The sequence below is a fragment of the Lethenteron reissneri genome, chromosome 62 (genome assembly GCF_015708825.2).
Source record: "Lethenteron reissneri isolate LAM-NWPU_2019-01 chromosome 62, ASM1570882v1, whole genome shotgun sequence".
Classification (NCBI taxonomy): domain Eukaryota; kingdom Metazoa; phylum Chordata; class Hyperoartia; order Petromyzontiformes; family Petromyzontidae; genus Lethenteron; species Lethenteron reissneri.
The window spans coordinates 4482329-4496569 of NC_083840.1; the positions used below are offsets into that span (position 1 = coordinate 4482329).

The 14241-nt window shown below is 51.2% G+C and overlaps 1 protein-coding gene across 1 annotated transcript in view; it reads left to right on the forward strand.

Moving 5' to 3' along the window:
• The window catches only part of LOC133358589 (MAM and LDL-receptor class A domain-containing protein 1-like), a 68151-nt gene extending 54219 nt beyond the window's left edge, over window positions 1–13932 (forward strand). Inside the window, exons 44-58 of the mRNA XM_061576956.1 lie at window positions 328–436; window positions 616–725; window positions 1800–1940; window positions 2123–2272; window positions 2392–2485; window positions 3337–3487; window positions 4287–4410; window positions 6325–6435; window positions 7943–8051; window positions 9243–9352; window positions 9565–9705; window positions 10023–10172; window positions 11739–11832; window positions 13256–13406; window positions 13921–13932. Coding sequence (XP_061432940.1) covers window positions 328–436; window positions 616–725; window positions 1800–1940; window positions 2123–2272; window positions 2392–2485; window positions 3337–3487; window positions 4287–4410; window positions 6325–6435; window positions 7943–8051; window positions 9243–9352; window positions 9565–9705; window positions 10023–10172; window positions 11739–11832; window positions 13256–13406; window positions 13921–13932 — 1757 coding nt within the window. The remainder of the gene's footprint in view (window positions 1–327; window positions 437–615; window positions 726–1799; window positions 1941–2122; window positions 2273–2391; window positions 2486–3336; window positions 3488–4286; window positions 4411–6324; window positions 6436–7942; window positions 8052–9242; window positions 9353–9564; window positions 9706–10022; window positions 10173–11738; window positions 11833–13255; window positions 13407–13920) is intronic.
• Window positions 13933–14241: the final 309 nt, after the last annotated feature.

Below are 14241 nucleotides of genomic sequence, written 5' to 3' on the forward strand. Positions count from 1 at the left end.
GGGGGACGGTATGGCGACCACGTAGCATGGGGCTGTCTTCCTTGCAGCTGATTGGCCAGTGCAGTGAAAGTGATGACAAAATCCCTAGCAACCACCGTCTTGCCTCCAGATTCATGATCTTACTCGGATTCGCATATTTAACAACAACAAATCACGGCTTATCCCACGGTATTTCGGAGCCTACTACAATCACAGCCTACCTTGATGTTACGCTCTTTGCCAATGCCTGGGGCCTCCTGGTTCCTAACCATCTCCGCGCGGCTCCACGGGGTCCATAAGGACACAGAAGGAACGTCCGTGACCAAGGACACGTGTGTCTCTCTGCAGCTTCCGGTTGTGATGACAACTTCCTGTTCACGGGGACGTCCGGGAGCTTCAACTCCATGAACTTCCCCGACAACTACGAGAACAACGCCAACTGCCGCTGGCTCATCCGGTGGGTGGTTGGGTTGGGTGGGTGAGCGGATGAGTGAGTGGCTGGTGGGTGCTGGCCCGGGGCCATTACTTTCATCCCCCCATCGACATGCGACCCACTCGCCCTCCCCCCGCGCGTTCCCTCTGAAGCCGGCTAGTGTTGAGCGACAGTCTTGACCGCCGTGCCGTTATTTCCAACAGCGCCCCGGAGGGCTACGCCATCCTGTTCACCTTCTCGGCGTTTGCGCTCGAAAACCAGAACGACTTTTTCAACATCTACAAGGGGATTGGCGCCGCCAAAGAAAGGCTGGGTGAGCGCATTGTGCCATCTACGGTTCCGACAGCCGTCCACAGACCATCGCTTCGTATCTCGGCCTCGCTGTGCGCTGCGTTGCACCGCTAGTTGAATAGATAACCTTGCGTTCAATAAACCCTCAGAGCCAGGATGAACGTCCAACTCCAATCGTCATTTATTGATTGTAACAAGGTAAAACTGGTGAGAAAACACAGATACAGCATCTGTTATAATCCGGAAACACCCACACAATGAACACCACAACATCAGAACATTGTCTTAGATAACAATAGATCCTGGAAGGACCAGGCCCCTACATTACCACTGAACAACTAGACAAAGCACAAGCCGGTGCGTTGCATAGAGGCACATCGTGTATTCATCCCACTGCACCCCAAATGTACAGCATTTACACATACCACTAAACTGTGGATGAGATACTTCGTTATCTTTACTCTCAGGATCGCAACATAGGCACAAGTCTGACTCGACCTACTAAATCACAAGTAACATCCACAATAAGGAAAGTTGCAGGCTTCGTTACTAACTAGGCCTCGTATTTACTACAACAACTTAACGTCACCATAAAGGCATTTACATCACTATAACGGTCATTCCAACATTACAACAGCATTGCCAATATTATAGGAATATAAACAACTTACAGACAACGCTTCTTAAGCTCCCACAATGGACAAGTGCGGCTGTGGTCTCACTGAGATGCGATGCATGCCGCCATCTTGACTTATCTGTGTAATGGCCGACGCGCGCGTGGTACAGTGGAAATCTAAAATCGTAACTTCCTGGTCACGTGACCAAAATTAGCATAAAAACAGGAACTTCCTGTGAATGTACGCTCCACATCTGCCGTGAGGCAAGACACTTCGCTTCAGCAACATCTTTTCAGGAGCCGCCAATGCACGCCACTCGGTCACCGCCGTGTTTTCAATGAACTAGAGTCAAGCGTAGATTTTACCTCCCCTTCACCATGTCTCTCTCCGTGTCTCTGTCATGTGCGTCTCTCCATCTCTCTGTATGCCCCTCTCTCGCCATGTCTGTCTCTCTCTCCCTCGTTCACTTCCTGTGACAGCTTCGTTGACCGGAGTCAGCAACCCCGGCGATGTGCGGGCCTTCGCCCACGAGCTCACCGTGGAGTTCACCTCCAACAGCCGCCAAACGTATGGCGGCTTCAACGTCTCCTTCAGCGCGTTCGACATCTCGGCACTCACAAGTACGGCCAGCGAGAGCAGAGTGGCCCACTCACACTCACTCACCTGCTCGCCCACCGACTCACCAGCTCACCCACTCTTTGTCTGTGTGCACTTACTTACACCCTTCACTGCAATCGACTCACGAGTTCCCACCCCACCCCTGCCCACCCCACTAGTTCACCCACTCTTTGTCTGCGTGCAGACAAGGATCTGGTGGACTGCACCTTCGAGTCGGGCTGGTGCTACTGGGACCAAGACCCCTACGACAGCGCCGACTGGCAGCGGCTGAGCGGTCCCAGTTCTCCACCCACCACTGGCCCGGATGTGGACCACACCTTTGGGAACTCGTCGGGTGCGCACCTGGGAGAGGGATAAAATAACCAGCGCTAAAAAGACAAGCGCATGTCGGACAGCATTATGGAATCCGTCCGTTTGCATGATTGTTCTTCCTGGTGTCCCCCCACTCTGCAGGGTTCTACATCCGGAATCAAAACAGCGGCGTCGCCACGAGCATCCGCACGTTTACCTTGGACCCCGAACCCAACCCCACGTGCCTCAAGTTCTGGTGAATACGACCGCACGTCACGGCCATCTGTGCGACTGAATAACGCTTTGCCGATTGTGAATCTGGCGATGTCGATTATTGTTATTGTTGTTAAACGCCGTGGCCGTGGCACCGCACCACAGTGCACGGGTGGGCGAGTGCAGTCTGTCGCGCAAGAGGGCGAGCAGGCGAGGGGGGGAGGGGGGTGCGGGTGGCGTGAGATGAGCGAGAAAGGGAAGGGAGTCTGGGGTGGAAGCCCCCCAAGATGGACACAGTGAAGGAGGGCACAGGGCTCAAGGTGAGCAGCAGCGGGAAGAGAGAAGAAGAAGGAGCGGGGCTGGAGAACTGATGACCGGGGAGGGGCTCAAGATGTCATGGATGACGAGAGGGCGATGAACACGAAGAGAGTGGTGGGATGAAGAGAAGGAGACGATGAAGGAGCAGAAGGGAGCTGTATGGAGGAGGAGGAAGAGTAGAGTGTGTTTTCACAGTGGGCGGCGACGTCGAGTAGATGGGAGGGGTTCAGAGCGGGGGGTGGCCACACAGGAGTCACTTGTAAAAGGTTTCAGTTTGGTGTTTTAACATCTTAACACCTGTTTTGTTGCCAGAAAAAAGGGAAAAAACCCATTATCACGAGTCACGTGGTTTACGCGCAGCTTCAGCGTTGGTTTGTGTTGTTACCGTTAGCTTTACTCTCGCATCTCGTACAGACATGAGGCAGGCGGCTTCCCGCTCCTTCGCTGCTGCTGTCATTGCAACCCGCATCTCCCACGTGACCTCTCTCCCATTACCGCCCCCCATGTGTCTGCGTGTATGTCCATCCCTGCGTCTCTATCCCTCTGTGCATCCCTCCTGTGTGTCTTTATGCGCAGGTTCCACATGAATGGGGTGGACGTCTATCGCCTCTCCGTGTCCCTGCGGACGGAGGGAGTGGCCGATGTTCCCCTGTGGGTCATGGAGGGGAACTACGGAAACCAGTGGCACTACGGGCAGCTCAACTTCAGCCAATCACAGAACTTCCAGGTCCGATCATTCAACTCAGGCTTTATGATTCCAGCTGCTAAGGCCCCTGTTACCAGGACGACCACAGCCCGAGGCAGTGCCGGCAGCTACAGGACATTGCAGTTAGGTAGAATTATGTAGAGATCCATACAGTTACACAGATATCTATAGAGTTACAGGAATATCCATTGTTGCATAAAGTCTAATAGAGTAACACATATCTATCTCGTGTTACATAGAGCTCTGCAGAGTTACACAAGGATCTATAAAGTTACATAGAGACTCATAGACTCGGCTGGCCAAGGCCCATTGGGCTAAGCACTTTTCAACAACGCACCTACCGCGTTACAACCAGGGGTGACCCATCCATAAAGGCGAAGTAGGGCAGTCGCCTAGGGTGCCAAATTAAGTGGGGGGGGGGGGGGGGGGGGGGCGCCAAATTCGAGGTAAAAAATACAAATGAAATAACGACGATGTCATTATTTCAATTCCCGTGCGTTTACAGAGGGAATACGAATAATAATACATTTCCAAACATTTCTGAGACTGTATCGTTCGGACAGACGGATGGAAGGAAAAATCAAATAATGATGCCTCTGTTTAAAAACATACGGTTAAAATAACTGAAAATAGGAGCACCATTTTTCACAGTTCACCCAAAAAACGCTCAGCCTAGATCTGCCCTTGGGGTTTGGGGGGGGTGCACCTATTACGTGGCTTTGCCCTATAGCGCCAGTCGCTGGCAAGCTAGTCTAGGGCCGCCCCTGGTCACAACGAGGTCTTTCTGCATCGGTTGACGTTTTTTCTTTCTCCATTGCAGGTTGTGTTCGAGGCCCGGCGGAGGCCCGGCAGCAGTGAGATAGCGCTGGACGACATCTCGCTGGAGCCTGGGGCCTGCCCGGAGTTGCCCTATCCTCTGCCCACCCCTATAATACCCACCACCCGTGAGTGATCTCCCCCCGCAATGTTCCGTGGCTTGTGGCTGGATGAATCGCCTCGTGTTTGAAGGTTAACACAGATGGGGTTTGTCGTGGCCCTGTACCGTGATCTGTAACGGCGGTTTTGAGTGAGGCCGCTACGTTGTAATCCATATTCTTAGGTTTTTTCGGTAAAGTCACGTAGGTAAAACATTTTAATTAATAAAAGTAAAATAAAAATAAAATTATTTTACTTTTATTTTTATTATTACTTTTATTAATTTTAATTTTCTACCTACGTGACTTTACCAAAAAAAACCTAAGAATATGAATCCTTGCAGTCACGAAAGCTTCAAATCTAGAACGTTGTAGTCCGGCCAAATTTTGGTGTTGTCAAGGCCCTCCACCACCCCGCCACAACCAAACAGGTCAGACGATGATCACATGGCACACCGTTTCAGCTCAATGTATTGTAAACTTAAACAGATTAAAAAAGATTTGAAGCTTTCGTGACTGCAAGGATTCATACTCTTAGGTTTTTTCGGTAAAGTAACGTAGGTAAAAAATAAATAATAATAAAAAAATTATAGAAATAGTAATAGAAATAAAATTATAAATAGAAATACAATTATAAATCATGGCCTCACTTGATACAGTAAATCTAGCTGTGACGGTCCCACCTGATGACGGAGACTTGTGTTGCCTCTGAAACGTCGTGATTTTTTATTGTATTTCTATTATTATTTATATTATTTTTATTTTATTTTTTATTTTTACCTACGTGACTTTACCGAAAAAAACCTAAGAGTATAGATTTTAAAAGTACAGTCTATTCTCCTATAACACGTATTTTCATAATATGAATTGGATATGATGCGATCAATATATTAGAGAACATATTTTCTGGAACACGAATTGGATTATTACTACGTAGCTCGAGTAGGAATAAGTGGTTGTGTGGCTGCATCAGCATAGGATCACGTAGAAGCCATTGGTCTACTCTTGGCTTATCAATTCTAGACATCAACGGATGACTCAGGGTCACTCTGTCCTGTTGTAGAGACCATTGGCCTACTTCAGGCTTGATAATTGTTTTTTTACCCTTCCATCTGGCAACAAAACTGACACCTTCTTTTACAAGGAGTCATGTCTGCATAGACCACAGTACCTGCAGCCATAATGCAAACAAAAAACATAACTCTGATAATATATGCACTGTCCTTGAAGTTGATTGGTCCACACCCGAGACAGCTTTCCTTAGAGCCTAGTCTCACATGGGTTGGACCAGATGACGCCAAAAGGCGCACAACTCAAAGACAATGCACCATCAGAGTATCAGAGCTCGGGGTAAGCATTTACACCATTGGAACTTCATTTGCCATACAAATGAGGTTCCAATGGTACTTCAGGCTTATCAATTCTAGACATCAACGGATGACTCAGGGTCACTCTATTCTGTTGTAGATGCCATTGGCCTACGTAAGGCTTATGTACTTTAGTAGTCAACCTATTATGCAGTGTGCCTTCACCCTGTTGTGGATGACATAAGCCTAGTTGAGGCTGATCTACTTAATTAATCAACAAATTACCCAGGGTCCCACGAAAGGCAAACTCTGTAATGTATGCTCCGTGAAACTACTCGTGCCAGCATCAGCTTGGCCGCTGTGTGATGCTAAATTTCTATGTGAATGTGTGTGCATTCGTGCCAAAACCACTAAAAACTGAAAAACCCCAAAACCACTAAAAACTGAAGAAAAAAAAACACTAAAAATAGACGAAAATACCCCAAAACCACTGAAAATTGAAAAAATACCCAATAACTGAAAATACCCTAAAACCACTAAAAACCGAAAAAAACACCCCAAAACCACTAAAAACTGAAAATAACCCCAAAACCACTAAAAACTGTGTGTGCGTGTTTTTCTCTTTGCGCGCGCGTAGCCCCGTGTCCCGCGGGTCAGTTCGTGTGCGCGGACATCTCGTGCATCCCCCTGTCCGCTCGCTGCGACGGCGTCAACGACTGCAACGACGCCTCCGACGAAATTTCCTGCAGTAAGTCGAGAAGGAGGGGGACACACCCCTCTAGCATCGCCCTCCTCATTCATTCAATTCGCATTTCACCCACAATATTCAACCCCCGACGGCACTAGGTAGACTGCACAAAACCGTGCATATGGTACGGGTAGAAACTAAATTTTACACTCTTGATTTTATGCTTTCGTGACGGCAGGAATCCATACTCTTTGGTTCTTTCGGTAAAGTCACGTAGGAAGAAATAAAATAACACTGGTCAACACACCTTTTCTGGCATAAGGTATTCCAACGGGTTTAATGTAATTTTGGGGAGCTGATTCCAAATCTGGCATCAGTTTTTGTCTATCACATCAGGTTTTTGAGATATCAAATATTGCATTTTCAATAAAAATTGCAGAAGAAAAATATTAAATAAATGTGGATATCTACATAAAATGATATTATAAACACACTATCCTAAAAATACAGCACCATATTTTAACAATAAAGCAGTCACTGACTCGCAACAACTTGCAATCATAAGTGACGGAGTTAATTTCGGGTAAAATCAATGAAAATGGGGTATGCCGATTGCATAAAAATGATGCGATAGAGCAAATCTGAGATCAGATTTGGAATCAGCACCCTGAAATTAGTCTAGAACAGCTGCAAGAGTCTAGGCCCGAAAAAAATGTTTTTTTTTTGTTGACCAGTGTAATATAACATAGAATAAAACAAATCACGACGTTTCGATCGCAACACAAGGAAACCTCATCAGGTGGGAACACCACAGCATTTTTTCTTTTGCTGTGGTGTTCCCACCTTTGAAGGAATGCTTGTGTTGCGATCGAAATGTCGTGATTATTTTATTTTACCAAAGCCCACCGAGCTATTAGCTCTTTGTCAGAGAGGCAACTTGGTCACACACGCGATGATAGCTCATCGGCGTCACTCCTATCACGTGTGGGAACAATTTATAGAACCAGCCAAATCATCTTAAGTGCACGTAGGAATCCATAGAACGGTCCACACGACCACCACGGAGAGAGAGAGAGAACGAACGGACTGCAAACATACCACAGGCTTCATCAGGGTCCGGGATCGAACCCACGGCCTCCTGCATGCTAGGCCAGGAAGATTACATCTCCTCGCCACTGCCGCACCCTGCAATGCCCTGCTGGTGCAAAGCCCTCACTCGACGGAGGGAGCTCTACAAAGCTGCCCCCTCTCCACGGTTTTTTTTTTGGCCTATTCGCCCATGTTGACCAGACGTATGTCCAGGGCAGACGAGGAGAGAGAGGATTGTGTGAATGAAGGATTGCGCCATGTCTGCCAGATTCATGATCTTACTCGGATTCACATAATTAACCACAAAAAAATCACGGCTTATCCCACGGTATTTCGGAGCCTACTATAATTGCAGCCTAGCTGGATGTTACGAGCATTGCCTATACCTGGGGCCTCCTGGTTTCTCAGCTCTACGGGGTCCGTAAGGGCACATGAGGAACGTCCGTGACCAACGACACGTGTGTGTGTCTCTCTGCAGCGTCGGGTTGCGACGACAACTTCCAGTTCACGGGGACGTCCGGGAGCTTCAACTCCATGAACTTCCCCGGCAACTACGAGGACAACGCCAACTGCCGCTGGATCATCCGGTGGGTGGGAGGGTTTTTGGGCATGCGGGGTGGTTGAGCTCGTGAGCGAGTAGGAGAGTGAGTGAGTGGGTGGGTGAGGGAGTGAGTGGGCGAATGAGTTAGTGGGTGGGTGAGCGAGCGAGTGAGTGGGTGAGCGAGTGTGTGGGCGAGTGAGCATGTGGGTGGATGGGTGAGTTAATGGTTGGGTGAGTGAGTGAGTGGATGGGTGAGCGAGTGTGTGGGCGAGTGAGCGAGTGGGTGAATGGGTGAGTTAATGGTTGGGTGAGTGAGTGAGTGAGTGGGTGGGTGAGCGAGTGTGTGGACGAGTGAGCGAGTGGGTGAATGGGTGAGTTAATGGTTGGGTGAGTGAGTGGGTGGGTGAGCGAATGTGTGAGCGAGTGAGCGAGTGGGTGGATGGGTGAGTTAATGGTTGGGTGAGTGAGTGAGTGGATGGGTGAGCGAGTGTGTGGGCGAGTGAGCGAGTGGGTGAATGGGTGAGTTAGTGGGTGGGTGAGCGAGTGAGTGAGTGGGTGGGTGAGCGAGTGTGTGGACGAGTGAGCGAGTGGGTGAATGGGTGAGTTAATGGTTGGGTGAGTGAGTGAGTGGGTGGGTGAGCGAGTGTGTGAGCGAGTGAGCGAGTGGGTGGATGGGTGAGTTAATAGTTGTGTGAGTGAGTGAGTGAGTAGGAGAGTGCGTGAGTGGGTGGGTAGGTGGGTGAGGGAGTGATTGGGCGAATGAGTTAGTGGGTGGGTGAACGAGTGAGTGGGTGGGTGAGCGAATGTGTGGGCGAGTGAGCGAGTGGGTGAATGGGTGAGTTAATGGTTGGGTGAGTGAGTGAGTGGGTGGGTGAGCGAGTGTGTGAGCGAGTGAGCGAGTGGGTGGATGGGTGAGTTAATGGTTGGGTGAGTGAGTGAGTGAGTAGGAGAATGAGTGGGTGGGTGGGTGGGTGGGTGAGGGAGTGATTGGGCAAATGAGTTAGTGGGTGGGTGAGCGAGTGAGTGAGTGGGTGGGTGGGTGACGAATGTGTGGGTGAGTGAGCGAGTGGGTGAATGGGTGAGTTAATGGTTGGGTGAGTGAAGTGAATGACTAAGAGGCGCTGTTCCATTCATTCCCTCCTCGTCATTCAACCCACTCACCCTCCTCCCGTCCGTTCCTTCTGAAGCCGGTTTGTGCCGGGCAACAGTCTTGACCGTCGTGACGTTATTCCAACAGCGCCCCGGAGGGCTATGCCGTCCAGTTCACCTTCTCGGCGTTTGATCTCGAAGACCGGTACGACTTTGTCAACATCTACAAGGGGATCGGCGCCGCCAAGGAGAGGCTGGGTGAGCGCGCTCTGCCGTCCGTGCGTCTGACAACCGTCCGTCTGTCCGTCGAACAAACTAATGATCGCTGCGACGTCTGACGTTTCGTTCCACCTGCCCCCCCCCCCCATCCCTCCGCTGCTTTCCTAGAGGGGAGCTTTTCCGGGATCTGAAACAGGGGTTCAGAAAAAAACTTGAGCTGGTCTCTGTCTCTATCTCTCTCCGTGTGACAGCTTCGTTGACGGGAACGAACAACCCTGGTGATGTGCGGGCCTTCGCTAACGAGCTCACCGTGGAGTTCACCTCCGACAGCAGCCAAGTGCGAGGAGGCTTCAGCGTCTCTTTCACCGCATTCGACTTCTCCCAACTCACGAGTACTTCACCCACTCACTCACTCACCCACTCGCTCACTCACCCGCCAGTTTACTCACCCGCTCACTTGTTCACCCACTCACCCACTCACTCACTCACCCACTCGCTCACTCACCTGCTAGTTTACTCACTCGCCCGCTTACTCACTCACTCACTCACCCACTCACTCCCTTCACCGCGCTAGACTTTTCCGGACTAACGAGTCCTCAACCACCCACTAACCCACTAGTTCACTCGCCCACCCACTCACCCACCCAACACACACAACCACCCAACCCACCCTCATCTGCTCACTCACCCACTCTTTGTCTGCGTGCAGACAAGGAGCTGGTGGACTGCTCCTTCGAGTCGGGCTGGTGCTACTGGGACCAGGACCCTTACGACAGCGCCGACTGGGAGCGGTTGAGCGGGCCCAGCTCTCCAGCCAGCACCGGCCCAGACGTGGACCACACCTTTGGGAATTCGTCAGGTGCGCACGCACACGCAACGCAGAGGCTTGTGTTTTTCCGCACGATGGGATGCCGAAGAGTAGAGATCGAGGAGCAGCGCTGTCAAGCCAAGCTCGTCTTGTCAGTCTTGTTACAAAACCATGGGTATGCAGGACGCCTTGGGTACAACACGATGCGTATGGTAGCACTTCCTAACTGGAGAGCATTTTACGTCCAGTTCGGTGACTCCACATTTATCTGTACTGTAGGAGTACGTCGCGCTCAGCTGTGAGCCCACGTGTTACAGCACATGCTGTAACACGTGGGCCACGGTGGCTAGGAGATGTTAACTACCTCGCCTAGTATACAGGAGGTCCTGGGTTCGATCCTGCCCCTCAGACGCCTGCTGCTGTGTATTTGGAGTTGGCGTGTTCTTCCCCGTGGCCGCGTGGATCGTTCTCCGGGTCTTCCGTTTCTTTTCCCCTCCACGTTTAGAATCGATGTCACCAACGCGTCTAGATTCTTTGTCCGTGATAAATGTCCGCGTGATGATAACGACGACGACGACGACGACGACGACGACGACGACGATGGTGATCTATCATTTGCGACGGCCAGGGTCGCTTCCGATAGACAGCGACACCGCAGCTTAGTGGAGCATTCACGCCGGATAACAATGAAATAAACAGACGCCAGGCCGCCATCACTCCCGCCCTGACGCTAGCTTCACCATCGCCCCTGGTGGCCGGAGTTAACACCTACACGGGTTATTTCCCGCCAAAATACCGTTGACGTCCATTTTTGGAGTCCCCTATTTAGGCACGATGCACCGTAAAGATCCAAAGTTATTATTTGAAGTTTTCAACCAAGTTTTCAACCAATGTTAACGGCCTTCACGGCGTTAACTCTGGCGCAACACGATGACCACCTTGGTGAACTCGCCGCTTTAGAATTACCTAACGACTGTGATCGGATACTGTACCATACATCTTTCCGCAACAACCACATTAAAGCGACATGTACCATAGTGTTATCATACCTGTGAACCCCTTTTCAGTGGCCTAGTCAACCCGTGCCTTTATAAATCTCAACAATTCAGATCTTATTGGTCACCCCGTGCCCTTATAATTCTCAACGTTCATCCTATACACTACACTATACACTACACTACCACATACCTGTCAATGCCTTATCAGTGCCCTACCTTATTACAGACCAATTCAGACCTTATTGGCCACCCCGTGCCCTTACAAATCTCAACGTTCATCCTACAAAGTCCCATCACAATCGTACAAAGACAACAGACGGATTACTGTTGGAAGCAGCCGGGGGTGGGTGGCCAGCACCACGCCCGGCCGCCGTTGTCCCCCCAGTGGCGATGTTTACTTCACACCGCACCAGGTACTAAGTTAAGGCTGAGTCGACCTAGAGGGGAGGCCCATGACCTGTTCAAATAATGTTCACTGGTGTTGGCCGTGAGCAGGAATCAAACCGCTACACTGCCGTTCCCCTACTCAACACGCCGTGCCACACATATGCACAGTCTTGTTACAAAACCATGCGTTTGCATGATTGTTTTTCCTGATTTCCCCCCCCCCCCTCCGCAGGGTTCTACATCCGGAACCAGAACAGCGGCACCGCCACAAGCATCCGCACGTTTACCTTGGACCCCGAACCCATCCCCACGTGCCTCAAGTTCTGGTGAATATGACACACTTCACGAGCAGCCCCCTTAGCAATCGCTATACAGGCGGGGCCGTGTAGAGGGTGTGGGTAGCTATAATAATAATGATGACATTTATAATGCGCCAGATTTTGCAGACAAGTCAACAACTCAGAGGTGCGGGAGCCAAGCTCAGGGCTGCTCGAAAGCCTGACCCAGACAGACAGAGGGCTTTAGAGGTTTCTTGAAAGTCAAAGTGCATTTGATGATGATGGACACAGCTCCGACGCGCCACTCGTAGTAACTTGACCGCTCACTCAACCTCTCACTCATGCACTCACCCACTAATTCGATTCGTGCACTCACCAACCCACACACACACCCACTCGCCCAGGCACCCACTGAACAATCCAGTTGGCGTTGTTGTCGTAGCTTCTCACGGGGTTGAAGCTCCCAGACGCCCCCGTGAACAGGAAGTTGTCATCACAACTGGAAGCTGCAGGAAGACACAAATGTGTCGAGGGGCACGGACTTTCCTCGTGTGCCCTTACGGACTCCGTAGAGTTGTGCGGAATTGGCTGGAAAACAGGAGGCCCTAAGTGTAGGCAATGCAGTAGACCTCAACATCCCGTGGGATAAACCGTGATTTTTGTTGTGAAAATTATTCATCCGAGGTGAGATCGCAAATCTCGGGGCAAGGCAGTGGTTGCTAGGGATTGCATCATCACTCTCACCGCAATGGCCAATCGGCTGCTAGGAAGACAGCTCCATGCAATGTGGTTCCCATGACGTTCCCCATGCAACATGGCCAACATTACAGCCTCCATATTGCATGGGCGCCATGACGACGCCCATGCAATATGGCCACCATGACATCATCACTCCATGTCCTTCAACCGGACTGTGGCTGAGGTAGGTGTATTTACTTTGTTCACATGTAATACAATTTGTTATTAAGGCAATTTACTTTCATTGATGTTATCAATATTAAAGTCGTGGATTATTACATTCTACTCGTTCATTCCTTGCCAAGTCACCGAGTAACTTGCCGACTGACATAATAGGCGACGCATGGATGTGCCATGAAGAAGGGCCATCGCCCAAAACGTCTCCCATTGTAATTTCTTCTTTTAATTCTGAGGCCGCGTGAAGAGTTATTGATGGATGCATTCAAAATACCGCAGGGCAATGAGGCAAAGAGCAATCGGAGCGTTACGTTTGGCCAATGTTTAGTTGGCCAAATGCAACGTCATCACTTGGCCAAACGTAACCCAACGTTGAAGCAAATGGGCGTAACCGAGGTCGACATTAGTCATTCCCATATCCCTATGTCCCTGTGTCTCTGTGTGTGTGTTCCTTTGCGTGTGTCCCTGTGTGTGTGTGTCCCTGTGCATCTCCCTGTGTATCCCGTGTCTTCATACCTGTGTCTCTCGTGTCCCCCTGTGTGTTTCCTGTCTGCAGGTACTACATGTACGGGCGGAATGTCTATCGTCTCTCCCTGTCCCTACGGACGGAGGGAGCGGCCGACGTTCCCCTGTGGTCCAAGGAGGGCAACTACGGCAACCAGTGGCACTATGGGCAGCTCTCCTTCAGCCAATCGCAGAGCTTCCAGGTCAGTGCATGTTGGATTGTCACCCTCGGCAGCCAACGCAAATCCCATGGGCCGTGGTCGGACTGTCACGTGGGTGCAGGCTGCAAACCCATTGGTCATATGCCGAAATAGTCATGAGGACTCCTGTCCATACGCTACTGGATGGATGAGGGCCCCCCTCGCCCTCCTCCACACCGCACGGTGCCCCCAGGCACTACGGGCAGCTCTCCTTCAACCAATCGCAGAGCTTCCAGGTCCGACCGCCGCTCCTTCCTTCTTTGTTCATTAGCAATGAATTGGGTCGCAGGCTTCTGCCCGGGGCCTAGCGGGCCTAGCGGGCCTAGCGGGCCTAGCGAGACAAGGCCAGCCCTCATCGATCATCCGCGTCGAGCGTGAGTCAGCTGCCCGATACCGCAAAAAGCAGGCGCTAGGCCTGGGCCTGACCAGGCCTGGTGCCTGCTTTTGCCGCCTGCGGTCTGCGTGGAAGGGCTGTTGATGATCGCGCGCCCGAGAGCTCTGTTGTGACCATGCACAGCTGCCCCGCTGATGCCAGGTGCCCCCCTCGCTGCGTGTAATCGTGATGTCTCGAGTTTGCCCTTGGGCAATGCCGCCCTCGCCTTGTGCGTCACGGCTGTCCCGGAGCGCTACGACGTCGCTTCTCGGCACGTTCGATGGGGCAACCCCCCCCCCCCTCCGGTGCCAGCGGTCCCTGCCGCGGCACATGGTGGACTCAGCACCTGGCCTGCAAGCGGCGGGTGTCAAGACTGCTGCCAGTAGGGGGCGTTGATTGCTCTGTGGTCTAGCCGAGGTCACTCCAGTATCAGCTCAACCTGTACATCAGTCTGCTGCCAGTAGG